The sequence below is a fragment of the Bactrocera latifrons genome, unplaced genomic scaffold, assembly GCF_001853355.1.
Source record: "Bactrocera latifrons isolate USDA-ARS-PBARC rearing strain unplaced genomic scaffold, ASM185335v1 scaffold_471, whole genome shotgun sequence".
Classification (NCBI taxonomy): Eukaryota; Metazoa; Arthropoda; class Insecta; order Diptera; family Tephritidae; genus Bactrocera; species Bactrocera latifrons.
The window spans coordinates 37,331-54,017 of NW_017537125.1; the positions used below are offsets into that span (position 1 = coordinate 37,331).

The following is a 16,687-nucleotide window of genomic DNA, read 5'->3' on the forward strand; positions in this document are numbered from 1 at the left end:
GCATTTCCATATACAGTTCAAAAATGGAAGAAATCGGATAATAACCACGCCCACCTCCCATACAAAGGTTATGTTGAAAATCACTAACAGTGCGTTAACCGACTAACAAAAAACGTCAGAAACACTAAATTTTACGGAAGAAATGTCAGAAGGAAGCTGCATCCAGGCCTGAAATCTCGATTATCACTTTATCTTGCGAGAGTATAAAATGTTCGGTGACACCCGAACTTAGCCCTTCCTTACTTGTTAATAAATGCTTATGATTTAAAATGTAATTTTTGTATTTATGAGTTGTATTTGTTTCTAACATAAAGAAATGAAAAGTATCCTATGTCCTTACCCTGGTTCTAAGCTACATCTCCACCAATTTTCAGCCAAATCGGTTCAGCCGTTCTTGAGTTATAAATGGTGTAACTAACACAACTTTCTTATATGTATATCGACACCTGAAATGCAAAATAACGTAACAACATTTTCGGAAATTTACAGTGGCAAGAATGAAACACGAAATAAAATGGAACATGAGTGAAACAAAATTTTAATATTGGTTAAAACTGGTTTATATCTGACCACAGAACCAGAAAATGTTGAACTTATGTAATACTATGTATGTAATTTGAAGTAGTGAAGCATAATAAATAAGGCACTCAATTTCGAATTTTTTGATGGTACGTTATTTTGCATTTCATGTGACGATATAGATTCATAATTTTTATTTTTTGTTCAAAATATAACTAATTTTCAGATCACAGATGCATTGCTTGTTAAATCCCAAGGATCAAATTTATGTTATGGTATTGCCCCTTTCCGTACCTTCGAAGAGTAGAAAAAATTTATTATCAAACGTAATTATTGTTAGATTGGAGTATGGAATCTTGTGTAGAAGTCACGAAAGTAAGGAAAGTTCTCTGACCGCTATTCACTTGGGAGTGGCCAGAAACGATTCTTTTACATATGGCTCAAGCAGCTCACAACTTCCAGTCCTATACCAAGTATCCTCAGGGTAGCCTAAGAACGTCCGTTTGAAGGCGAGCTAAAGTGAGAAGGCGGAACATCTCCTCCACACGGTTGTACGCTGGGTTTGTGACCCGCCATGTAAAACACGCTCCCAATGAAAAAGTTTAAACAGCGTTAGTATGAAGAGCTTGACAAGCTTGCCGATAGGTATAGTGCTCGAAAATTCTACGAGAAGATGCGGCGGCTAACAGAAGGTTTCAAGACCGCAGCATACTCTTGTACTCCCAATTTGACCTAGCGACTGATGCCCAGAGTATACTAAAATTATGGAGGGAACACTTTTCCAACCTGCTGAATGGCAGTGAAAATATAACACCAGGAGAAGGCGAACCTCAATCCCCAATCGATGGCGATGGAGCAGATGTTCCATTGCCAGATCAAGAAAAATAGAAGAATAGAAGCGTAGTTTGAATAGAAATTACCCGCCTGATGAACAACAAAGTGGCGGGGCCCGATGGATTGCGGCCGAGCTATTCAAACACGGCGGCGAAGAACCGTTAAGGAGCATGCATCAGCTTCTTGATAAAATATGATCGGACGAAAGCATACCCAACAATTGGAATTTAAGTGTGCTCTGCCCAATCCACAAAAGTGAGACCCCACAATCTGCGCCAACTACCATGGGATAAGCCTCCTCAACATCTCCTATAAGGTTCTATCGAGCGTATTGTGTGAAAAATTAAATCCCCCTGTCAACAAACTAATTGTACCTTATCAGTGTGAAAAATGGAAAAAGGAAAAGGATCGGAAAAGTCATTTCTGAGCCGATCGATACCAAACGAGGTTTCACATAAGGCGACTCCCTTCGTGTGACTTTTCCAACCTACTTCTGGAGAAAATAATTCGCGCTGCAGAATTAAACAGAGAAGGTACCATCTTCTAAAAGAGTGTACATTTGCTGGCGTACGCCGATGATATTGATATCATTGGCCTCAACATCCGCGTCGAAATATCTCCTGTCATCAAACAAACAACAGGATATCTCTTGCCAACAGCAAGTGGGCAATTGACAAATAAAGTCCTCTCTCGACGAACAAAAACAAAACTCTATAAGCCACTCATTATTCCCGTCCTGCTATTTGGTGCAGAGGCTTGGACGATGAAAACAACTGATGAGTCGACGTTGCGAGTTTTCGAGAGAAAAGTTCTACGATCGGTTTATGGTTCTTTGCGCGTTGGCCACTGTGAATATCGCATCCGATGGTACGATAAGCTGTATGAGAAAATAAGTGTTGTTGCCTTGCTTAAGAAAAAAGTGCATAGACATATATACATACATAAATGAAAAGAAAGAAAAATAAATAAAATATAATTTAGTACTGATATAAAATACATACATATGCGCCCAAAAATAAGGTTACATTGTATTTATTTTGAAAATTCTTTATTTATTCTTCCAAATCAATTTCATCCCCTTCAAAGTAATCCCCACTAGATGTAGTACATTATGCCAACGGATTTTCCAATCTTCGAAACACTGGTTGTAGTCCCTTTCCGGGATGGCCTTCAGTTCCGTCTTCGCTGTGGCTTGAATATCGTATAAAAACGATGTCCTCCTTTTGAGCTTAGTGAACAGCCAGAAGTCGCACGGCGCCAGATCAGGTGAGATATGGGTTGAGTTTTTGGCGAAATTATCATTTAATGCAAATTCTTTGCTCAACAAATTTCGACATCGCAAAAAACGAAAAACTCACCTTTAGCAGCTCACAAAATGAATATTTTGACATGAAATTTGACATAATTGTGACTGACAGTACTACCAACCTAAAAAAAAAATTCTCCAAATCCTTCGACGCGCGCAGTTTAAATTCAAATTTGTTATTTTTTGGGCACAGTATATGTATATATACCAAATACTGCAAAAAAATTTCTCTTTGTCAATTAGAGCAAATGTAGAATATGTATGAAAGTAAATTTTAATTAAAAAAATTGATGAATGAATGAATCAAATATATGAAAGCTTTGCAAATGTTTTTACGCACAAATTAATTATTCAAAACACACTTTTCTACATTATTCTACAAAAAGAATCGTCTTTTAACTATCTCGGTATAATAGCAAATTCGGATAGAAGCGTAAGCCTTCTATTGATTCGTCGCGGCACACTTTGCCTAAGCGTTCAGCAGCAAGTAGACGCTCTTTTGCTAACAACAATGAAATACCTAGTTCTTTAGCCAGTTCCTCGACAGCTAATGACTTTGACATTTTCACCTTCTCCAGTGTATCAGCTGCTACTAGTTCATCATCTTGCGATTCTAATTGCAATACCATTGCCCCACTGGGAAATTTTCTTAGCTTTATCGGACCATTCAGTTGTTGACAGGCGTGTAGCAAATCTTCCGCAGAAAGTAGTTCAAGGCCTCGTGCGCGATTTACACGACAATACACATCGGCCAGCGACATCATGCCACCTTGTTCCTGAAAACCATTACAAATTCATAAAATATTGCAATGATCGAATGTTTGTTTACTCGACTAAACAACTCTCACCTCGATAGGATCCAAAAGCAGTTCACATATTTGTTGCGCCAAGCTACGAAAATAATCCGAATTGCTACTGAAATTCTCTCGCGTCACTGGGTCTTCAATACCCAAGCTCAACAGATAAGATTTAAAACGCACGGTTTCATCGTCAGATATTTCTCCTTTTTGTTCGCGTATTTTTGTACTTATCACTTTTGATATGGCTACCATATCCTTTGCCATTGCCATTAGTACATTAAGATCCTGAAAAGCCAAAGCTATATTGTCATCTGTTTCTTTCGCTTTAGCTTCAATGGAACGCTCAATACCACCAATGCCAGTACGCATTTTCAAACGTAATTGTGCTGGATTGTCACCACCACGTGAATTTTGTGAATTATTTGCCACTGAAAATGGTTTCGGTATTACTAATACTTCCCATATTCTAGCTTCAATTGTTTGACGTAAAGCACTTCCGAATTCTTGTGTCAATCCATTTTTTCCCGATAGTTTGATATGACTATGCGGACTGTGATCTATTGGACCAGGTGCCTTATCTGGTGGGGGCTCCCGCAAATATAATATATAACGAGTCTTGCGTCCAAAAAAGTATGAACTAGCTGTTTCTTCACTGAGCGATATCACATGACGAAGGGAAAGGCAAAGTGTTGTGGCAGCTCGAGCAATTTCACCTGGACGGCCCCAAAATAAACGATGAGTAGTGAGAACAACCTCCCCTTCTTCATATTCCGTCTAAAGAGCATACAAGAATAACTTAATGTTTTATGGCTAAGTGTAACATGTGTATGTACTTACTTTGTGATCCCCATCATAAATTTTAACATTCCTGTCACGACTCACAAAGGTTTCATCATCATGCAATCGTGCTTCTACATATTCAAAGCGATTCATCTTCGCTTTATGATTTACGAGTTACGAGAATATAGTATTTTTTACTAAAAAATACAACTAAAATATTAGCAAAATTTAAGCTGTAAATAACGTCATTTATGTATGTTTTGCCAACAGCTGATGTTTGGTCTTACTAAGGTGTCTATAGACAATGCTGCGCGTTGCATGTTAAGCAATTTATATAACTCCAAACAAAATTTTAAATGAAATAAGATAATTTTGGTAAATTTAAGCAGAGCTACTTTTCTGAAAAAAAAATATTACAAAAAATATTGTTTTTTTTTAAGTATGCGTCTTATTTATTGTTGAAGTAGAATTAAAAGCAAAATTGTACGATATTGCCCGTCAAAATTTTCCACCCGCTCTGTTGAACAATTACTGCTTTTAGTTGTATACAACTAAACCGAAATGAATCATTTACAATAGTAATATTCCAACGTGTGCCATTTTCTATTCAGTAAAATTTACTGCATTATTAGCACGGTAGGGAGAGCAATTGTACTATGATTATTAGTTAACGAAATAAGTGCGCACTACAACACTACTAACTAAGCAGCTGTATGTGACATTTTTACTTGTTGTCTTTTAGAAGAAATCCATCCCATTTCGGAATTTATCAGTTGTGTAAGCAATTTATAAAATCCCAACGAACTTCTTATATTCAAAAATTACTTATCCATATATGTTTGATTTGAAATAAAACATTCAATATGCAGTCCTCACAGTACCTAAGTCAACTGAACACCTTCGAAAAGATGAGCGATGAACCGTGGCCGGAGGATGCAGTACTTTATCAGCCATATGAAGCAGAGCAGATACTTCTACCGGAGCACGCTAGTTGCTTAGCTGTTAAAGCGTATCTCAAAATGTGCCAACTACCTTTTGAAGTTCGCTCATGTGCAAATGCTGAATACATGTCGCCAGGCGGGCGTATGACTAAGCTGCCATTTATTCGTGCCGGAGCATTCACAGTGGCTGAATTTGAATCCATCGTCAATTTTATTGAGCATAAAGGCTCGGCTATCGGGCAGTGGTTAGATGATGACAACAAGTCTGATATGCGTACCTACGTATCTTTGGCTGAGAACATATTCACAATGGCCGAACTATATATCAGCTTCGTCAATAAAACTGTGTATGAGAAAGTAACATCTCCACGGAATGGCTGTGTTTTTCCATGGCCACTTAATCTAATACAAAATTTCTCTAAACGACGCAATACACTGCGTTTGCTGAAAGTATATCAATGGAACGATATGACAATTGAAGATGTTATTGAAAAGGTGGAAAAATGTTGCGAGACATTAACATTGAAACTCGAAGAGTCGCCCGATACACCGTTCTTTTATTCGGACCAGCCATGTGAATTGGACGCTATTGCTTTTGGACATCTTTTTGCTATTATAACAACGGATTTGCCAAATATAGCACTTGCACAGACAGTGCGAAAATTTAAACGTTTGGTAGAGTTTTGCCAATTTATCGATGCAAAATATTTCCAAATGAGGTCTCTATAAACTGTTTATGTGTTATTAGTTATTATTTGCTTGCACTTTACGCAGATTTTTAGGTGCTAATTTTTATGTTATTTATTTTCACGCGAATCAGTTTTGTTTAAATGGCCTGTATACTATTTGTTACTCGTGTCGTATATCTTAAATATATATAATTTTTAATGAAAATAACCTTCCACATTAAACCATTTGCATTTAAGTCTTTTTTTTATTTCCCACAGTTAATATAGCTTTTGCAAATTAGCCGAATACTCTAATAAATTATATTTGTTGAACCGTATATATGCTACATATAGCATGTATGTATATGTTTATTGAATTTTTGATTCAATTAACACGAATTTTGAGGCTAAAAAAACTTGGTTTAATTTGCTAAAAAGTTTAAGCTAAAATATGGTGCACATATATTTTGTTCTAAGTTTTAGAAATATATTTATACATTTTTTTATATGGTATATATACTTGATTTTCGAAACTAATTTTATTGTATTAATTTTCAGTAAATGAATCTGAATTGCAAAGCCGATCCAAGATGTGAGCAATCCCACTAATTCATATTTACCACTATACATTTTATATAAAATAATATTGAGATATATATTACATCTGTATGTGTATATGTACATATAAATTGTTAAATAATATAAACCAATGGAATAATTTTAATGAAAAAGATGTATGTATGTATATAATTAAGTTTCCTAAGACATTTGATGACAAAAACCCTTTGAAAATGTAATTGGTATTTCATTTTGCAGGAATACAAACTGTAACGTAGTATAATTGAAAACATTAAACTTCTGTCGAAAGTAATGTTTGCAAAGAAATATTAATAAATTTGACTATACGCAAATCAGGTTAGGTCATAATCACTCAAGATGCGCACTAACGAATAATAAATAATGTGGCAATGCAAGCGGTACAATGAAATGATAATGAATTGCTTTTCATCATATATAATGATTTAATTTTAATTTATTATCGTTTACATTTTAATTATATGAAATTACCAGCATAAATAATTAGTAGTTGCAATATCAAAATGTTTATATTACGTTACTTCACGAAGTTGGGATTTTTCTTCAATATAACAAAACCTTCCATAACTGGGGTAAGAGAAATGTACTCATCTGTGGCCAATTCAGCACGTTCACCCATCGCAAGCAGTACAGGTGTTGTATGAGTTTGGAAACCAGTAATGGTTTTGGGTTTACCAGCTTGACCAACCACATCGATGGCAATACCAACACGCACTGGCACTTGTAGTTGATTCAGTTCTTCGTCAAAAGTGATTAACATACGTGCCTGCATGGCTGGCACTAAAGTATAGAGCAAGTAGTGTGAGCGTCCCAGAATTAAAGTTTTAACATCCAGCAGAGAAACTAAAGTAGCCATTAGGCCAGCTACTGCCATTGGATTCATTAGCTGGCGGTCACTATGGTAAGGGCTAAGTGTCAATGTTCCTTTACCTAAATGTGTTAGACTCTGTGCAATGCGAACCATGAACAAATTACTCGGATCTTTCGAATGATATTGTGCCAATTGACGTAGCATAGACGCTAAGCGAGCATTGTTAGTGCCAGCACCTATAAGACCCATAGCAAAAATGGCATTATGTGCAACTTCGGCATCACTATCATGCGAGAATTTGCTTAATGTATCTAATATATTTAGCTTAGGGTTAGATGCAGAGATTAAGCCCAAAGCTAGTGGCACTGCACGTCGAATACATGGCTCACAATAGCGAAGTAAATTTCCGAATGAACGAAAAGCCATCTCAGCTCCAATGTCTTCACCCATAGCAATTAAAGCTATACCTAAAACAGCTATAGCTTGCGTTGCGGATAGATCTTTCTCCTTTTCTTTCTCTTTTTCGGCCTTGTCCTAAAAAAGTATACATTTTTATTGGTATTATTTTCTAAACATAGATTAGTTGTACAATTTACCTTTTCCTTATTTTTATCCTTTTTTCCCTTTTCCTCCGCAGAATCAGCATTTGAAGACTCATAATGATCAGAGCAAATATGCAACAACTGTTGTATTTTCAACACATTTCCAGTACCAGCATAGGCACAAATATCGACCATAGTTGTGGCCATTGAACGATATGGTTCATCCAGTACTTCCAGGGTTAACATAACAGCTTCAGTTGCTTTTTGACGTCCCAAGTACAATAGACCTAAGCCTAACCATAAGAAACGCGAATAAGTATCCTTGAGATCAGACTTTGAGAGCCCCATAATGGTTTGAAGTAAAATTTCTGTAATTTCGGCGTTGCAGGAACCCACTGATATTAAACCCAACGATAATGCGGCTATTCCCATAATTTCCACATTGGCCGCATTTTTACCATTAGCAGCAAACACTGTTTTCAACGTATCAATTACAATAGCACGATTAGAGCCTGCATATGCGATTCCTAAACCCAAAATGGCACCAATACGCATTGAAGTATTCTGATTATCAATATAATCGGCAAGTAGGGCATGGGCAGGGTCAACCTCATTACGTATTCCACAATTGACAATACCACAAGCAAGTAATGCACCCGATTTGATATAATCGTCGGTAGAATAAAGATATTTATCAATCATAGTTAAGCCACCATCAACATCCCATAATAAAATGAGACCAAGGGAAGCAGTTGCTGAAAGCATGCCATGTTCTTTATTTTTGTACAACCACTTATTGCCGTCTTCAGAGAGTAGTTTGTCCACGCCAAAACCAGCATTTACAAAACCATTTACAAAGCTGGCGGCCAAATTCTGCTTCGCAGAATCAACCTAAAATTATTTTATATAATTATTAATTACTTATTGCAGAGATTTCAAGTAAACATTTCGTGAATTGATAATTTATATATAAATGCAATTTAAAATTGGAATTAAATTTACCATTTTACTATTTCAAGAAAAAAATTATTACCTGTATTGTGGCAAATCGAGTGCGCGCATTATCTAAATGCGATTTATAAATGTCTTCCGGAGTCTTAGCTTCCATTATATCAAGTTCTCGTGCCAAATTCAAAAAATGTTTATTCAAGTTCGTGTTAGACATAATTTCCATCAAATCATCATAATCCGGCACAGATTCATCCAATTCTAGACAAATTTGCTGACGTGCTAGCATGAAAGCAAGTTGCTTTTGCACAGCAGCATCTTTAGGTTCCTTGAATATTTCTGAAATTTTATCCATATCATTTAGCATCAATGCTAAACGCAATGCTTGTGTATGCTGATTAAATTTACGAGCCAGCTGCAGTGCTGTTTCCAAAATTATGGTATTATCAGGTTCGGGTACATATGGGTAGCAAGATTGTAAATATAAGCAGACGCGTGGATAAGCTGATTCGTCAACATAATCTTGCAATAAATGCAAATGATCTATCTCAATTAATAAATCGCAAGCATCTGCCTCAGCATTGTGTTCCATATTGTACGGGATTATTTGTTTCACCAACTCGATTAGCTGTGCTTGAAATTCCCCTGAGGTATCTAAATAATGCGATGCAATTTCGCCAGACAAATGGCGAACATATTCATGTCCCCAGTCACCAATTTTCTGAGAACGGTCGCAAAGAAAACGGTAAGCCAAACAATCCTTACCACTGCCCATTGTCATTGAGAGCACCGAAATGATATCAGCGCACAATTGGCGAGTTTGCTGGTCAGGCATTTGCTTATAAATTGTTTTCATTGTCTCGTAATGTGGTCGCATAAACTTCAATGGTTTCGGTACTGAAGTCATAGATGTAGTAGAAGCGCGAATTAGTTTTGCCAACATTTCCAATGCTGGCAAATACAATGCCTTATCTGGTTCTTGTAGACGATTAACCAGCATCTCTAATTCGTCTTGAAGTTGTCGATCTTCATCTGAAAGCTCCTGCTCCTTACCTTCATCTTTAGCATCTTTACTTGTTTCTTTTTCCGGTGTCTCCTTCACTTGGTCTTTCTTCACCTCAGTAGCAGTTTTTTCATTTTTCTTGGGAGCAACCATTTTGCGAAATTAACTACACTATTAAAATTATTCGAATATACTTTTAACTTTTAATAATACTTTTTTCAACTCAGACGAAATTTTAGTTCTGCAATGTTCGCCAAGAATTACAGTGCGTTTTTTATACGTCAAACCATTGGCATTGCGTTGCCAACAATTGACGAATTGTTTATAATTGACAATATGTGCCAAGGATTACAAAAAATTATCAGATGTTTAATCGACTCGAATAGCAAAAGCTATACTGAGGCAAAAGCAAATTATTTCTCTATTATGGCTAATTCACATATAACTTTTCTTGCTTTGCGTGACAGTTCATCGTTTTTCTCTAATAAAAATTATTAAAAAGGAGAGTTGGCCAACATTTTACTTGGTTTGGCTTCGCGTCGAAACCTTATTATGTGAATGTGTTTATACAAAAGCCTACTTCGAAATTTTCTGCTAAAACAAATGTCTAACCCAAAGCGTGGTTTTAATAAATAAATTTTATTTTATTTGATACAGTGTGATTGTTGTTATTATTTCTATAAAATATTTTATTTATAAATTTTTTAATTCACAATTTCCAAAATAATGCACAGAAATGAAAAAGAATTGATGTGGCAACGTATAGTATTTAACACATTAATAGATGTCACTTGTTTGTACATTTTCAAATTAGCTTTGTTTATACTTTCTAAGTGGAAACTTTTTATTTATACAACTAACAATTTCTTAATACAAATTACTATGCCACCTCCATCTGCTAGTCGAAAGTTTATGTATCCTGAACAATCAGTTCCATATTCGGTATATATTAAACAAGAACACCCTGATGAATTATTTGCCAAACTTGAGAAACCGAGCAAATTGCAATTGGAGGAGAGACCAACATGTAGGTTTAGTAAATATATATATTCTTTCAATAAACGAACAATTTTGATCGTATTATAGTCTTAAAAGTTGGTGCACTTGCAACAGTCAAAGGTTCCGCATACATGGAATATGGCAAAACGAAGGTAATGGCATCGATTGAACCTCCACGTGAGTTGAACAAGCAAACCAAGAAAATGTGAGTACAAGTTAGATAATTTTTAATTATCGAATACTTACCCTACTCTTTCAGTGGAACTTTGGGTTTAGTTACGTGCACATTAAAGTATGCCCCATTTGCCGTGAAAGATCCAGCATGTATACCGAGAAAGGAAACTTCTATGGCGTTGGCCTTAAAAAAAGCTTTGGAACCTGTAATTTGTCGGCACGAATTTCCATATTTCCAACTTGAAATAAAAGTATTAATAATAGATGATGACGGATGCGCACTTAGTACAGCAATTAATTGTTGTGGTGCAGCTTTAGTAGATGCTGGTATTGCTACATATGACCTAATAACAGCATCGACGGTGTGCAAATATAAAGATGTGGAATTCGTGAATCCAAACGGTATAGAAATACGACTTATATTTTTCTATACTATTTTCAATTTGATTTTTTTTATTTAGCAATTATCGAACAATTGGTTTCAACGATAACCAATTCTGAAAGCGATGAAGAACATGGCATCGTTGTTACCGCTAGTTTGGCCGCAGTTGACCAAATAACTGAATGTTTTCAAAAGGGATATTTTAAGCCGGAAACGCTCCAACAACTAACTGATCATACTTTGGCTATCAATGAACGAATATTAGATACAGTACGTTATGTGCTATTTAACAAGGTCAAAACACTATTGGAAAAAGAAAAGGATGCAAGAGAAGTAATTGAAACTATCAATGCTATTAATGAGAGTACAGTTGAGGAGTGAATAAAATATAAAGTTGCTTTACGAATTAGAAAATGTTTATTTTTGGAAAACTACAATATATGTGAAATTTCGTCCTACATGTTAGACACAACTTTAAAGTATATTTTAAGAATCTGAAGATGCTTCCAACACTGCGCCAGAATACGCCAAATCCCAGTAATGTTCAACTTGATGTTTCTGAAAGAATTCGCGAGCCATTTTCTCCATAGGAAACACCTTAAATTTGATTTCTCCAAAATGTCTTCGTTGACTAGTACCCTCCCAAACCAGAACGCATGAGTTGGGTATTTCATGACCATCAGGACCTTTTACCAAATCCTCTTCCCACTTTATACGATGTTGCATTAGTCGTCGATATTTTTTCTGTTGTTTCGGTCCGCCCTCTACAACTACTACACAACAATCACGAAAAAGAACCACAGTACCAGTCATATGCAGCTGTTTGGCATTGGTTTCCACTTTGAATTTTTTACTTGCGTTGTCCTGCAAATCGCGAATGCGGTAAACACTTACGTTGACGCCACACGAAGTATCTTCTTTAATTTTTCGAACTTTCTTTTCACTTTTCTGTTCTGCCGTTAACTTTCGGGCATTGTTGGCATCCTCATGTGCCTTTTGTCTCTTAGCCATTTGTTCTCGTACATGTGCTTCAATTTTTGTTGGGTCTTGCACAGCCTCTGTACCCAACACGCGCATTAAATTAGAAATTCGTAACTTTGGTTCAGGTGGTGCAACAAGACCTAGACGAATTTTTTCTTGTTCTTCTTTCCACGCTTCACGACGATTTTGGCGACGAAGCTTTTTTCGCTCTTTCTTTGTGAGGAATACAGGTAGATAAACTGGTTTTAATGGTTCGTCTGAGGAATTAGAAAAATATTAGTGTTAGAATTTCTGAGCAATTATTAATTACATATTTCGAAAGTTTATTAAAAGTCTTAACTCGAGATTAGATTAAAAACTTAATATAGAAAAAACTTATGAATTTAATGGAAAACTTACTTGGCGGTTTCATTTGGGTTGGATGCTCAATGAGATTTGTAATTGCTGACTGTCGAATACTGATGTTCCCTTTATCATCCAACGTGTTCAAGTCTTGAGTTAAAATTACAGAATCCCACCACTCCATGGCTGGCACATCGTCAGGTGTGTCTTGTTTAGGTGCAATGAGTGCCAACTTTGTGGCAGAACTTATACCAGTTTTGCGTGCAATTTGGGAAATTTCATTTTGTAGTTTTTCCAACTGTGCCTTCATCCGCATTCTTTCAGCCAATTGCTGAAACTTTCCTGGTTCATGGAAGCGCAACGAACGCTTAGTACGTAAAGTGGGTTTTTGGGCTATACGGTCGTCGAAAAATTTCAAAGATTCCTCTTGCTGTGAATGACGATCTGTATGTACTTGATTTTTGTTAAATACCTCACGTTTTTTCGCACGAATATTGGCCTTCAAGGTTGGTGTTAGTGTTGGGATGTTGACGGCTCTACCACTTTTGTCGATCGTTCGACCGTCTTCATCCAAAATTAATGGTTTCGGTCGATCTTGAATTTGTGGGGGTTGAATTAAATTAGACAACTTTGCACGAATTTGAGCCTGTAATTCTGCTATCTTTTTTGCTTTTTCCGAATCTTCCGGAGCCGTTTTCTTCGCAAGTGCTTGAGTTGCTAGAGCAACTGGCAATCCTATCTGCGGAACAGAAGCTAAAATGGGATCTTTTGCTTTTAAATTATTAAGAGCCCGTTTTCTTTCTTCTATTTCTCGTTGAGCATTTACCATCATGAGTTTAATTTGTGTCGAATTCAGACCAGGTGTGGACGCTGCAGGCGTAGTTGCAGCAACAGCATTTATATTCGCTGCAGCCACGGATGCTGCTGCCAAAGGTGTTAATATAGAAGATGCGCTAACAGGATTGCTTTTCTCCTTCATATCGAAACGAGATTTTTTTGGCACATCACCGCCAGATTCTTCACTAGCATTACGTTTTTTACTCTTACGTCGATAGTCCTCCAATTTATCCTGCAATTTGTCAGCTAGTCTTGAGCTTTGTTTTGCATCCAAGATCTTTTCCAGCTTTTCCGCAATACGTCGACGATCATATCCATTGTGTAAACAATGTTCGATTGTAGTTATGATACGGTCTTCTTCACCACCAACAGCAACTCCCTTTGCCAAAGTAGAGATATCCGTATGCAATTCATCGATCTCCTTACGCGTATAATAGGACATAATTCGCAATTAATTTGGTCTGAAATATGTTTAAATACTATTTACCAAATTCGCATATAGGTTTGTCTGGATATAAAGTGGTTTTATGCAACCAATTTCGTGAAAACGTTGAAAATCGTATCCAAAACTTTCATGTCTCTGATAATTTTGATGACATTTGCAAAACTGCCATATTTTTAACATAAAAAATGTGTAGAGATAAAATGACATGCATAATTATAAGCTGTCTGCACAAGAGACAATGTTTCTGCTTTATTTTTTATTTTTTTTTTTAATAATATATAGCTTCTAGAAGGGAAAATATTGCTTAAATTTCAAAATTACTTTGGGTCAATTTTGTGTAAGCACATTCATAACGTACAGCAAAGTTACTAAAAAAGTTTATGAACTTCCGTCATGATACTTTTACTTACAAAAAATGTGTTGATTTAAATGCCTGCATAGTTTAATAAATAATATTTTGAGCGTTTTATAGAATCGGCAACTCTATAAAATACAGTCTGATTTTGTTATATTGTTCGAGCACATTGGCAACGTTGGCAAGATGGTTTGTTAAAGCGGCTTCGTGAGTGGATTCTGACGTGCGTCAATTTTTAGTGCTGAATTTTTATAAATTTATCTAATTTTTTGTGAATTAATAATCCGGAATTCGTGAATATTAGTGAAAATGGCATCTGAAGACGACAATGATGATACTTTTCAAGGTGAGTAAAATTTTTAAAGACTTGTTTTTGGGCAAAGAAAGTAGTGAAAAAAGTTTTGTGGTCATTCTTGGCGACGTCGACGTCTACGCGTTCGAGGGCGCAACGAAAGCCATAGGACATGGCGCTGAAATCGGCAGTATCGCAGCAGTAATTTTCTGTTTCTTATAGTCTGTAGTTTCGTTGTTAGACATGTGTCCTCTGATCATGTGTGATTAAATTGCGCCAATTTTTATCAAGTAGTTAATACTATAGAATAGATTTGTGTGCAATGAGTTTTTGAATACGTTGCTGTCAAAAAAGCAATATAAAATGTTTGACTTTACACTGCATTTGGCTGATTTCATTGCATTTTTGTCCTACGTTTTCGCCATTTTCATAAAATAAAGTCATACATCTTTCTCTTTCAGTCTAATGTATATTTAATATTGTTTATATATATTTTGAGTGTATTTAATTGAAAGTAAGTTTAGTGTGCTCACTTTATTGAAAAATGCATATAAAAAAGCAACGAAACTTCTGAATAGTAACATGAGGGGATCAAAACAGAAAAAAGCATTAGGGTGAATTCAAAGAAAAAATTTAAGGCAAAGTTTATGGTGTTTTTTAATGTATTTATTGCTAAAATTTTCTGGTACATATTTTACAAATGTTACTTTTCTTAAAATACACTAATTGTATTTTCTTTGCCAAGGTTCAGTTAATGTCGGAACTGCTTTGATTAAACAGTTTTATGCGACATTGAGTGGAAATAACTAAACAAATGTCACATATTGGTATAATATCCGTTAATTTGTTGATTCTGGTTAAATTTTAAGAATATACGTTTAAACACAAATAGATTGTATTATTTTTCTCTGCCCATTAATTGAAATTAAAATAAGTGTGAATAGAGGAAATATTTCATTATTATGTTTCATATTCATTATTAGATTCCGGGATATACGTCAGAAGGATAATCCTTTTAAATTGTCCGTGATAGTTTTTCAGCAATTCTGCATATTGTTAAAATACCAGCATATGACGAAAGATATTAAAAAAAAAAAAAAAAAAATGATGTATTGTTAAATTTGGTATTTCACTTAAAATAGTGATTTTCTTCTTTTAGTAGATTTCTCCGTAAAGGGTTTTGCTTTTGTAGTTAACTTAACCCAGTTTGACGAAAGTTTAGCTAGATATTGCCATACCTCGAGGCCATTAACTGGAAACTCTGGAAATATGCCTGTATAGAAAGAGGTGCAAATTAACATGTAAATTATTGTATGCAAGACACAAGTCTGAATAATGAATAGTAGATGTCTACCCTCGTTATTCAAGGTAACTCGAATTTGTATTAAAAATTATAAAAGTGGCAATAAATGAAACCATTTATTGTGTACATAATTTAAAATGTACATCCATCCTCTTAACAAATCTTTTCGAGAATCTTTTAAATTAAACAATTTTAATTTTGTTCGGTTATTCGATACTTATTTGGCGGACATAATTTAATAAGAAAGGTTCAATCCTGCTCCATTATTCGGGATTTCTTTGATAAGAATTTATTTTATCTATTAACTTGGTAATTATCTACTTTATGTGATATCTTCTCCCTAATAAATTTTTTAAAATTTGTATTACATCAGTACCGTTCCCAATAATGAACATTCCTTCATAAGGAGATTTTCGGAAATTGAAACAATTTCGTTTCATTCTCTGAGTGATAACAAGTATCTTGAAATGGTAAACAATTGTGAGAGTCGTTATGGAAAACTGTTCTCCGTCTATAAAATGATTGTTGTGTATAAACGGTTGGAATGGAAATACTAACAAATATATTCTCATATATTATACAAGCGTAATTGTCAATCCGACAGTTGGGTGATGGCTAGAAAATAATGATTTTTAAAATATATATATGAGAATCTACATATTAGCATACATTGAAAGCTTTACTTCTATTTTTCAACTTGACTAATTGAGCATACAAATTAAAGGTTATTTATTATTTGAAGGTCTTGTTTATTAATGGCGTTTTTTTTTTTAATATATGTATGGTACCACAAAAACTCCGATGTTTCTCTGTTAATTTGAGAACATA

The 16,687-nt window shown here is 35.2% G+C and overlaps 6 protein-coding genes across 9 annotated transcripts in view; 3 read left to right on the forward strand and 3 right to left on the reverse strand.

Moving 5' to 3' along the window:
* Positions 1-2,986: 2,986 nt before the first annotated feature.
* On the reverse strand, positions 2,987-4,615 carry LOC108973358 (vacuolar protein-sorting-associated protein 36). Its single transcript, XM_018940593.1, has 3 exons — positions 4,297-4,615; positions 3,508-4,233; positions 2,987-3,435 (listed from the first exon to the last, which is right to left on the reverse strand). Exons 1-3 carry the CDS (start codon positions 4,390-4,392, stop codon positions 3,055-3,057), a joined length of 1,203 nt encoding a protein of 400 aa, XP_018796138.1. The 5' UTR covers positions 4,393-4,615; the 3' UTR covers positions 2,987-3,054.
* A 244-nt stretch (positions 4,616-4,859) lies between these two features.
* On the forward strand, positions 4,860-6,759 carry LOC108973363 (metaxin-2). 2 transcript variants are annotated; one of them, XM_018940601.1, is made up of 2 exons: positions 4,860-5,016; positions 5,109-6,759. In XM_018940601.1, the coding sequence occupies exon 2, from the start codon at positions 5,148-5,150 to the stop codon at positions 5,907-5,909; it is 762 nt and encodes a 253-aa protein (XP_018796146.1). In that variant the 5' UTR covers positions 4,860-5,016; positions 5,109-5,147; the 3' UTR covers positions 5,910-6,759. The 2 variants fall into 2 exon arrangements, with proteins under 2 accessions (XP_018796146.1, XP_018796145.1); XM_018940600.1 differs by having other exon boundaries at positions 4,863-5,899; positions 6,407-6,759.
* On the reverse strand, positions 6,270-10,056 carry LOC108973359 (26S proteasome non-ATPase regulatory subunit 2). The gene is made up of 3 exons (XM_018940594.1): positions 8,832-10,056; positions 7,853-8,689; positions 6,270-7,790 (listed from the first exon to the last, which is right to left on the reverse strand). The coding sequence occupies exons 1-3, from the start codon at positions 9,900-9,902 to the stop codon at positions 6,963-6,965; spliced, it is 2,736 nt and encodes a 911-aa protein (XP_018796139.1). The 5' UTR covers positions 9,903-10,056; the 3' UTR covers positions 6,270-6,962.
* A 482-nt stretch (positions 10,057-10,538) lies between these two features.
* LOC108973362 (exosome complex component MTR3) lies at positions 10,539-11,710 on the forward strand. Its single transcript, XM_018940598.1, has 4 exons — positions 10,539-10,776; positions 10,836-10,953; positions 11,008-11,324; positions 11,384-11,710. The coding sequence occupies exons 1-4, from the start codon at positions 10,632-10,634 to the stop codon at positions 11,683-11,685; spliced, it is 882 nt and encodes a 293-aa protein (XP_018796143.1). The 5' UTR covers positions 10,539-10,631; the 3' UTR covers positions 11,686-11,710.
* Positions 11,699-14,065, reverse strand: LOC108973360 (U4/U6 small nuclear ribonucleoprotein Prp3). 3 transcript variants are annotated; one of them, XM_018940597.1, is made up of 3 exons: positions 13,952-14,065; positions 12,685-13,882; positions 11,699-12,542 (listed from the first exon to the last, which is right to left on the reverse strand). In XM_018940597.1, exons 2-3 carry the CDS (start codon positions 13,604-13,606, stop codon positions 11,791-11,793), a joined length of 1,674 nt encoding a protein of 557 aa, XP_018796142.1. In that variant the 5' UTR covers positions 13,607-13,882; positions 13,952-14,065; the 3' UTR covers positions 11,699-11,790. The 3 variants fall into 3 exon arrangements, with proteins under 3 accessions (XP_018796142.1, XP_018796141.1, XP_018796140.1); XM_018940596.1 differs by having other exon boundaries at positions 12,685-13,885; XM_018940595.1 differs by having other exon boundaries at positions 12,685-14,065.
* A 393-nt stretch (positions 14,066-14,458) lies between these two features.
* The window catches only part of LOC108973356 (chromodomain-helicase-DNA-binding protein Mi-2 homolog), a 35,431-nt gene continuing 33,202 nt past the window's right edge, over positions 14,459-16,687 (forward strand). The window contains exon 1 of the mRNA XM_018940587.1: positions 14,459-14,610. Coding sequence (XP_018796132.1) covers positions 14,574-14,610 — 37 coding nt within the window. The 5' untranslated portion in view covers positions 14,459-14,573. The remainder of the gene's footprint in view (positions 14,611-16,687) is intronic.